Here is a 10222-nt window from a genome sequence, read left to right on the forward strand (position 1 = left end):
CGTTATATGGCTTAAAGCAAGCTTCCCGACAATGGTTTGCCAAGTTCTCTACAGCTATCCAAGCTGCTGGCTTTGTTCAATCCAAAGTCGATTACTCGTTATTCACATGTCGGAAAGGCAAATCTTTTACAGCTTTGTTGATATATGCCGATGACATTCTTATTACGGGTAATGATGTCAATGCCATAGTAGCTCTCAAGCAATTTCTACATAGTCATTTTTGAATTAAAGATTTGGGTGATTTGAAATATTTTCTTGGCATCGAAGTTTCTCGGTTGAAGAAAGGTATTTCCATCTCGCAACGACAATATACTTTGGAAATTTTAAAAGATGGTGGGTTTTTGGGTGCTAAACCTGTGAACTTTCCCATGGAACAAAACATAAAGCTCTCGGATTCAGGTGAATTGCTTAAAGATCCATCTCAGTATAGGCAACTTGTTGGACGCCTAATTTATTTGACTATTACTCTGCCGGATATCACCTATTCGGTCCATGTGTTAAGCAGATTCATGCATGCACCACGTAGACCACACATGGAAGCTGCCTTGCGTGTATTGCGTTATTTGAAAAATAGTACAGGGCAAGGTTTGTTTTTCCCTTCTCAGAATGATTTATCTTTGCGAGCTTTTTCTGATTCGGATTGGGCTGGTTGTCCAATATCTCGTAGATCCACTACGGGTTATTGTGTTTTTCTGGGATCTTCTCTTATTTCTTGGCGGACAAAAAAGCAGAAAACCGTATCTCTCTCCTCAGCAGAAGCCGAATATAGAGCCATGACAGGCACATGTTGTGAATTATCCTGGCTGCGCTCATTATTAAAAGATTTGAGAATATTGCATCCAAAGCCAGCATTATTATATTGTGATAACACAACAGCCTTACATATAGCTGCCAATCCTGTTTTCCACGAAAGAACTAGACATATAGAGATGGATTGCCATTTTATTCGTGACAAAATACAAGATGGTTCAGTTGTAACCAAACATATTGCCTCAACAAATCAACTTGCAGATGTGTTCACTAAGCCATTGGGAAAGGAAACTTTCTCAACTATGATACACAAGTTGGGAGTTCTTGACATTCACTCTCCAACTTGAGGGGGAGTGTTAAGAAAGAAAGGTCAATGATATCTGACCATTCATTAGGCAAATATATTGTATTAATTGTATATTTATTCAGTTGCCTTTTATACTTAGAATAGATTAACATGATTGTAGGAAATTAGCATGATTGTAGGAAATCTCTTGTATAAAGCTTCGTCTCCTGATTCAATAAAATTATTCAAGGCAAATATTATTTTCTTTTTTTACACTGGGTGATAAAGCCAAGAGAAAGAGAAAAAGAAATGTTTCCAACCTTTAAGAGGAAAAAGTTTCAGATTTGAGAAATTTGAGATGGTTCGGGTCAAGTGTTTTTTGTGTTTTAGATTTGACAAGTTTCAAATTCCTGGAGAAGATATAAATATGCAAATTTGAATTTTAAGGGTTTCTTTTATGAGATGAGAGCAATTTTGGAAAATTTTACAAGGTCTCTCTAATTCGGCTGGGTAAGGAAGTGAAGAGAGTTGAGAGAAAATGTTCCCAAATGAAAGAGATGGAAAGTTTTTGATTTGGGAAATTAGAGGTGTTGTCAGGATGGGTGTTTTTGAGAACTTTTAAATTCTAATTTTTGTGTTTTGTTTAATTTCAGAAGGTCTTGTTGACATAGAAGCTGACTTGCTGCTAACATGGAGACATTGAGGGACAATTTGGGAAGAGAAAATGTAAACATGACATAGTGCACGAGAACGATAATATTTTCTCCAATAACAGGGAAATCTCATATTTCATATACTTGGGGTTTGAAAAGCATATAATTTTCAAATCACAGACTGAAAACACAAGTTTCCCATAAATATACTTAAAGCATGTTTGATAATAATTTTGAAAAATAATTTTCGACAATAGTTATTTAAAATTGTTTTTTGTTGTTTATAACATAAAAAAAATATATATATAAAAAAAACTTGTTTGACAACCTAAAATATTTTAAAAATAATATTTATATTTAATATTTTATTTTTAATAATTTTATATATTTGGATAATTACTTTTAAAAATAACTGTAAAAAAAATAAGTGAAAACAAGTAAAGATGTTATCCGAAAAAATTATATTTTTTATTTTTAAAAACATATAACATTTTTTCTTATTCTCAAACAAGTTTTCCTGTTTTTTACGAAGAAAAAATTATTGTCAAACAATCCCTTAGATACTTGTGTTTTATTAAGTGGTGAAATATCTTCATATGAATTATATAGCAACTCATAAGAGTAGCAGAAAAAGAGACAATTTTAAAAGCGCATATGACAAGTGGAAATTATTATAAAAAAAAAAAAGAGGCTATTTTAAGAATGGATTTGATGTGTCACAAAGACCACTAAAATTTGGTGTGAATATATTTAAATATATATATATATAAGTTTTAAATTTTGTTGATTAGCATATCTATAAAAAAATTTATTTATAAAATTTAATTTTTAGAGAAATTTTAGATAAAAAGATTTTATATCTATTCAATCAAAAATTGAAACAGTAAATGTATTTACTCTAAGCTATGGTGTGTGAATTAAACCAACCTTCAAATAAAAATAGAAAAAAAAAAGTGAATCATAATAAAAAGGAAAGTAGTCAAAATCAAAAGGAGAATCAAATTTGATTTCCATATTAGTGATTTTTTTAAAAAAATTCTATTATCATTGTAAAAAATAATTCAAATACATTAATAAATTGAAAATAAACTTAACTCTTATTCTCATTTTTTATTCCAATGTTTCAAATATAACGTCCATTTATTGATTAGTGTTGCCAAATCCGAACAATTGCATAGCAATACAAAGAAATAGAATTGAGCATATAAAACACAAATTTCTCAATAAATAAAACCATAGCGAAAGTGCAAGTATATAAATAACATCAATTTTATCATACAATCTTAGCCAACACTTTTTTTTTTTATAGTATCAAAAAGCTACTGAAAAAAATATTTCTTATCACCAAGAAATTACTTTTTTTAAATGAAAAAATTATTTTCATTGAATGAATACATAAGTCGTATTTGGAATAACTTCTTGTTCTTAATTTTAATTAAAAGCTAAAAGTCACAAATTTTTAAAAATAATATTGATATTATAAAAAATGTATTAAACATAAAAAAAAAACTTTTTAAATAAGTCAAAATAAATCTTTAAAAAAACATTTTCTTGATTTTCATATTATGTTATTTCTTAAGTTATAAATTATTTAAATAAAATGAGCGGCATAAAAATTTTTATTGAGCTTTAAAAATGGTTTTTGACTACTCAAATCTACCCAATCGGAACCATAGTGCCCGATAACTTGGGGCTAGAAAAATTGGCAAAAGGAATTAGGTTAAAGTTCAGTACATGCTACATGCATCTTGTTAAAGGCCATAAAAGCAATTCCATAATATATCACATTTGGAGTTTTGGATTTGGGTTTTTGATCTAAAATGAGAGAAATTTTGGGTTGTCGAAATTGAAAGATGAGAGAAAGCTTTCAAATGAGTAAATTGAAAACTTGCAGATTGTGTGTGTTTGTGTTTTTTTTTAGAAGTTATAGACTAAGATTTTAGTATTTTTTTTTTCTTAATTTCAGTGGTTCTGTTGATATGGAGGTTGGAATGATGCTGAGCTGGAGACACGGATGGACAATTTAGGCATAGAAGATGGAGCCGGCTCAGAGGGCACAAAAACAATAATACTTTTCATATTAAAAATTGATTTTCATATTAAATTTTATACATCTATTTTAAAACAATTAAAATTTTCTACAATATTCAATTATAATATAAGTACTGCCTCTCACGGGTCGATACTAATGACGAGTGCATGAAATTATTATAAATATCTCATGGAATAAAGAAGAGGAGAGAGAGAGAGAGAGAGAGAGAGAGAGAGGGAGAAGAAGAAGACAACCAAAAAAGAAAAAGAAGACAGCATTGTAAACATAGAAAATGGAAAGTATTGGAAATATTTCATGAAATCGGAGTAAACAACAAAACAAAATAAAGTACTTTTCATTCCTGTTTCCTACTTCTGTCATAAAGTATAAAGTATGGATAGAGATGAGACGAAGGAGGAGAAGGAGGAGCACTCAGCTTTCACCGGTACTGCAGTGTGTTGTGGTGGTGTAGCATATGGTAGGATGTCATTCTTGCTCCAAAAGTGTGGGCAGATCCATTTTTATTTTCCTTTTTTCATCTCTGTCCTCACTGATTCGTTTTGGGTTTCCATCAATATTTATCAGTGGGCTTGGTGTTAGTCAAAAGCCACCAATTTTTCTTTCCTTTTTTTTCCCATATATTAGAATGAAATGTTGTTGTCCATTTTAGGGGAAGGCGTTATGCTGAACTGAACTGTGCGAGGGGAATGAAAATTAATTTAGGGGTTTTCTTCCTCCTCTATTTTTGGCTCTCTTTCATGAGGGTACAGATTGTCTTTTTTTCTCTCGGAGTGTTTGGATTGTTTCATTCCATTTAACTATTTTTGCAGCATATTCCGAGTGTTATAGGTATTGGGTAATCAGTAATACAGAAAATGTAATATAATTTTGTACTATGTATTTTTGGACTTGGGGTAGGATGAGTTTAATTTATGTAGATTCATGTCACTATTCTCAGCCTTCAATGCATTGATTTCTCCATATTTTGATATATATATATACAAACTGCAATGGGAATAAAAAGGATGGTTGTTTCTTCAAGAATTCTGAGAAAAAAAAAGGGGGTAGGGGGGCAAGAGAGGTTTGAGGAGGCCATTGGGACTTTTATCAGTTCTGTGTCTTTTGTTTTCAAGTTGTAAGAAGTCCCTGTTATGCCATTTTCTATGTTGTTTGTGTCCAATTTTCAGTTGAAAGAGTGGTAGATTAGAGAAGGAGGAATGGCTCAGACATCTGGATGCAGCTCTGGAGATGGTAGATGGTCTCTCAAGGGAATGACTGCTCTCATAACTGGTGGAACTAAAGGAATTGGGTTTGTGATGTTACCTGTATTCTGTCTTTGGTTTGGACTACACCTTCCTTCCCATATATAAATGTATGTATCAATTATGCAGGCATGCAATTGTGGAAGAACTGGCTGGACTAGGAGCAACCATACACACATGTTCTAGAAAAGAAACCGAGCTCAATGAATGCTTGAAGGATTGGAAAGCTAAAGGTTTTGGAGTGAGTGGTTCAGTGTGTGATGTATCCTCTCGGGCCCAAAGGGAGAAGCTAATGCAGACTACCTCTTCTGTGTTCAATGGGAAGTTGAATATCCTTGTAAGTTCCCCTAGCCTGTAAAGTTCCAACCTGTGATCTTACACATAATTTGTTGAACTTATTACAATTGAGTTCCCCTGCTTGAATTTTTGTTGGATTCAAATCAACAATGCTGCTATAAGTATTCAGAAACCAACAGTAGAGGTCACAGCTGAAGAGTTCTCAACAATCATGGCCACAAATTTTGAATCTGTGTATCATCTGTCCCAAATCGCACACCCCCTTTTAAAGGCATCAGGAACCGGAAGCATTGTATTCATCTCCTCTGTTTCCGGCATAGTGGCACACAAGAATATCTCTGCTTATTCAGTAACCAAAGGTATTTCATCACATGATCCATGGTATATTCCAAGTGCTAGGAGTAAATTCCTATTTACAAGAGCAATACTGAACAAGAGAAACATATAGAATTTATAGCGGTTCTCTTCTAATGCTGTAGCTCCTTGGTACATCAAAACTCCAATGGTGGAGCCGGTAATTTCTAATTTCCCTTCACATCATTTAGTTGCTCGAATTCCCTTCTTTTTTTCTTGGTCTGGGAAAATAGAATAATTGACTCGTCCTTCCTTCTCTGTCTTTTACATTCTCTGGGTTCCAGATGCTCACTAACCAAGCCTTTCTGGAAGAGGTGATAAATCGAGCTCCACTTCGTCGTGTGGGAGATCCAAAGGAGGTGTCATCTTTGGTAGCATTCCTCTGCCTACCGGCATCATCTTACATTACTGGACAGATTATTTGTGTTGATGGTGGCATGACTGTTAATGGTTTTGAGTCAAACCTGCTCTAGGAACATCATATGTGATGGTATTATAGCCCTAATTTTGCTGGCATGTATGGAGACTCTTTCAAACATCTTAGCTTCCTCTACTGCTTCCATGCCTGGATCCTTTCTTTTTCCTGAATAATCTGCTTGTCATGTCAAATCTTCAGTTTTTTTGGTGTGGGGTTCCCTTGAAAACCTTGCTGCATGATGCTTATAATAATGTTTGGAAAGTTTGCTAATTTTTATTTGGGTTCAAATTTTAATTTTTCAAAAAGTTTCTTATTATTTGATGAGATTCTTGTGAAGGGTGTTTTTATAAGGATTTTAATTCCATACATTAATCATACATCTTTAATCTCAATACCATTGAAATATATATCCAATCCTTTGTTGTTCTTTCATTTTTTTGTAACTTAAATGTAGTAGGATCGGAAATATGCAAACACTTTCTACTTTTGACCATTTGCTTTGCTAAATTAGACCAACTTTTCATAATAGTATTTCTTCATTTTCATTACAATGATCATGCATGGATATGGAAAAACTAATCGGACTCTAATGTCGTTCAAATGCATTTCATAGATCAATCTTCATCATCATATCATAATTTCCAAAACTTGTTAGAACTTCTAAACTTAGTCAATATGTATAGACATGATATCCTCCATGATTTTTTTTACTGGAACGAAAAAAAGTCATACATTCTATACTTGATCCCTAGAAAAAAAAAAAAAAAAAGTCTTGCAAAAATATTAGGGTTGCACAAAGTTTGGTTGTTAGAATAAGTAAAAATGATGTGCATCAAAAAATGTCTTTGAGAATGGCAAATATGTGAGAGTGCTTTAAAAACTCAAATAGCTTCAAATGAATTTTAAGGAAATGATTCCAACATATATTCATCTTCTTATACCTTTCTGTGCTTCTCCACCATTTGTAACGATTTCCTCACTCATTTGTAATCCTAATAAACCTTCCGGACTATTTTAAAATTTGTCATTATATTTTAAGCTAAGCTCACCATCTATAGTATCAAAAAAATTTCTCCTTAATCCATGTGGGATATGTATAATGAATAATATTTGCTCAAAGGTTAAATATATGAAAATAATTAAGATTCAATCACATAAAAATTACATATAGCAAGTAGGGATAACAATTTTGATACTAATATGATAAAACGACTCAAAAATTACATGGATTTTAGCAGTTTTGGGTTAAGTATAATCATATTTATGTTATAATTGTGTAAACACATTTATTAAACCAATGATATTGGAATGTGACTATTCAACTCATTTAACCCATTTATTTATTTAGATCAAAACACATCTATGATATGATTATGAGAACTAATTTATGATTGACATAACCAATTTATAACTTATTAATTAATTCATATAAATTTATTAATTTTATAGATATTTAAAAAATATTAAAAATTTAAAACACTTTTTCAATTCTAAAGATGTCCTATAAAACACCAAGGAGGTCACCCTTATTTATATGTGAAATTAGGGAATTAAATTTGAAATATCTGATATTTGATTACTTAATTTAAAGAATTTGATTTCTTAATTTCAATAACTTTTCACCCTCATTTAAGAAATTTGCCAACAATCAAATGTTTTTTCTAACTTCCTTTTTACTTCAATTTCCCAATTTATTTCTCCTATTTGGGAAATCTATCAATAAGAAAATATTTCTCTCTAATTCCTTTTTAACTTTAATTATTTTATTTTATTTTATAAGACTAGATTTTGTAACTGTTCAAATTTTACCGTGTGTTATTTTTAAAATTGTATATCGCATGTTCAATATATAGAATTCATGACTTATGAAATCCAAATTTTATTGAACTAAAGAGTTATAACTTTAGTGACAAATTTTATAGTAATTTAATCCTTCATTTATTTTTAAGCCTACATAGCTCAACAAGTTGAATATATTTTTATCGTGTTAATGGGTTATCAGTCTTGATTTAATTTAATTTATCAAATAGGTTAAATAAATGATTCCCAATTTGCCACCACAATAACAAGAGACAACAGACAGAAGGGAAGGGAAACTAAACTACGTAATGTGACTTTTCCTTTCATATTGCTTACTATACTTGGTGTCTCTTAATTTGTTTTTATTCTAAGATATTAATAATATGATTTGATTGATTTATACCCCATATATGTCATTTGAGGGATTGAAAATATTGCAAATTCATAATTAAATTTAAAAGATAAATATATATATATATATATATGAATAAAAAAAATCATCTTTGTATAAAATAATAATTAGTATATTTTTATCATTTTTATGTTAGAAGTTAATAGAAAATATATTTTTTATTTTTCAATAATTTATACAGAATTATAATAAAAATTGTATGCTAGATAAAATTATATTTTATAATTTGTAATAATTTAATTATATCAATTTAATATTTTGATATTCGTCATAAATTATATAGAAATATTGGAGTGCAAATACTAAACTACATAATAACAACAGGACACCTTATTTATCCAAAATTTCAAATTTTAAATAAAAAATATTAAAAAAATAATTTTTAAATTTATTAAATATTTATTTTTGTAAAAAAGTAATTAATAAAAATTTTAAAATTTTAAATATGATTAATGAGATTATTATGGGGGTATTTATTACTAATATTTATTATTAAAAAAATAAAATAACAATATGATATTAAGATTATATTTTTATAAATATAGCAAAATGAGATTATTCTAAATTCAGTGATGATAACATTATAGTAAAAATAAGGAGTGATATAATTATAAATATTTCACTAAGAGCATAAAAAATAAAAATAAAATATGGTAAATATAGCGAGTAATATTGTTACCATAAATATCTGGTGACACGACGACAGATATATGAGTAAAGAAAAACCTGGGTATTCTACATATAGAGATTCAGATACCATTGCCTATGTCATGAAATCAGAGTCCACAAGAAAACATAAAATGCTATCGATCCATCGCTGTTTCTTGCTTCTGTTATAAATTATGGATACAAACATAGATGAAGATGAGAAGTAGAAGGAGAAGAAACACTTAGCTTTCAAGGAGTGGTAGAGTAGAGGAGGAGACATGGCTCAGACATGTGGGTGCAGCTCTGGAGATGGTAGATGGTCTCTCAAGGGAATGACTGCTCTTGTAACCGGTGGAACTAAAGGAATTGGGTTGGTGTTACCTGTTTTTATGTCTTTGGGTTTGGACTATACCTTCCTATATATAAACGTATGTATCAATTCTGCAGGCATGCAATTGTGGAGGAACTGGCTGGATTAGGAGCAACCATACACACGTGTTCTCGAAAAGAAACCGAGCTCAATGAATGCTTAAAGGATTGGAAAGCTAAAGGTTTTGGAGTGAGTGGTTCAGTGTGTGATGTATCCTCTCGGGCCCAAAGGGAGAAGCTAATGGAGACTGTCTCTTCTGTGTTCAATGGGAAGCTGAATATCCTTGTAAGTTCCTCTAGTCTCTAAGGTTCCTATCCATGATATTCCACATACTTTGTCGAACTTCCTACAATTTGAGTTCCCCTACTTGATATATATATATATATATTTTGGTTCCGGATTCAGGTCAACAACGCTGCTATTGTTATTCAGAAACCAACAGTAGAGGTCAAGGCAGAAGAGTTCTCAACAATCATGGCCATAAATTTAATTTGAATTATATTAAATTTGATATTATAAATTCCTAATTAAATTTTAAAATATATTAAATTTATTTGATAGAAATATATATAAATAAAAAAAAATTAATATTTTCATATAATAAATTATATAAAAATAATAATATTTTTTTATCAAAATTGTTTTCAACAATATTTCAAATATATATATATATAAATTTGGGAAACTTGTGTTTTGCGGTTGCTATTTAGGAATTATATGGTTTTCGAAACCCTACAATGGGAAATATGAGAATCAGTTTTTAATATGAAAAGTGTTATCATTTTTGTGCACTCTGAGTCGGCTCCATCTTCTATGCCCAAATTGTCCCTTCGTGTCTCCACTCACCATCCTCAACATCATCCCAGCCTCCATGTCAGTACGTAGGACCATTGAAATTAAGAAAAAACACTAAAATCTAAATTTATAACTTCTATAAAAA

The 10222-nt window shown here is 30.4% G+C and overlaps 2 protein-coding genes and 1 pseudogene across 2 annotated transcripts; all 3 read left to right on the forward strand.

Moving 5' to 3' along the window:
- LOC104879614 (uncharacterized) overlaps positions 1–1097 on the forward strand; it is a 4227-nt pseudogene extending 3130 nt beyond the window's left edge.
- A 3394-nt stretch (positions 1098–4491) lies between these two features.
- On the forward strand, positions 4492–6322 carry LOC104879613 (tropinone reductase homolog At5g06060). Its single transcript, XM_059737476.1, is given in 4 exon segments — positions 4492–4570; positions 4909–5030; positions 5113–5794; positions 5919–6322. Coding segments are annotated over 3 exon segments (963 nt in total). The 5' UTR covers positions 4492–4570; positions 4909–4938; the 3' UTR covers positions 6108–6322.
- A 2659-nt stretch (positions 6323–8981) lies between these two features.
- Positions 8982–9777, forward strand: LOC132253916 (tropinone reductase-like). The gene is made up of 3 exons (XM_059737287.1): positions 8982–9282; positions 9360–9567; positions 9688–9777. The coding sequence occupies exons 1-3, from the start codon at positions 9191–9193 to the stop codon at positions 9775–9777; spliced, it is 390 nt and encodes a 129-aa protein (XP_059593270.1). The 5' UTR covers positions 8982–9190.
- Positions 9778–10222: the final 445 nt, after the last annotated feature.

Source organism: Vitis vinifera, chromosome 6 (genome assembly GCF_030704535.1).
Source record: "Vitis vinifera cultivar Pinot Noir 40024 chromosome 6, ASM3070453v1".
Lineage (NCBI taxonomy): Eukaryota > Viridiplantae > Streptophyta > Magnoliopsida > Vitales > Vitaceae > Vitis > Vitis vinifera.

Excerpts from the sequence above, each read along its gene's own strand:
- LOC132253916 (XM_059737287.1), top strand. The coding sequence starts at position 9,191 with ATGGCTCAGACATGTGGGTGCAGCTCTGGAGATGGTAGATGGTCTCTC. Across the intron at positions 9,283-9,359 it reads GGTGGAACTAAAGGAATTGG|GCATGCAATTGTGGAGGAAC; the intron begins GTTGGTGTTACC and ends TCAATTCTGCAG. Across the intron at positions 9,568-9,687 it reads ATGGGAAGCTGAATATCCTT|GTCAACAACGCTGCTATTGT; the intron begins GTAAGTTCCTCT and ends TTCCGGATTCAG.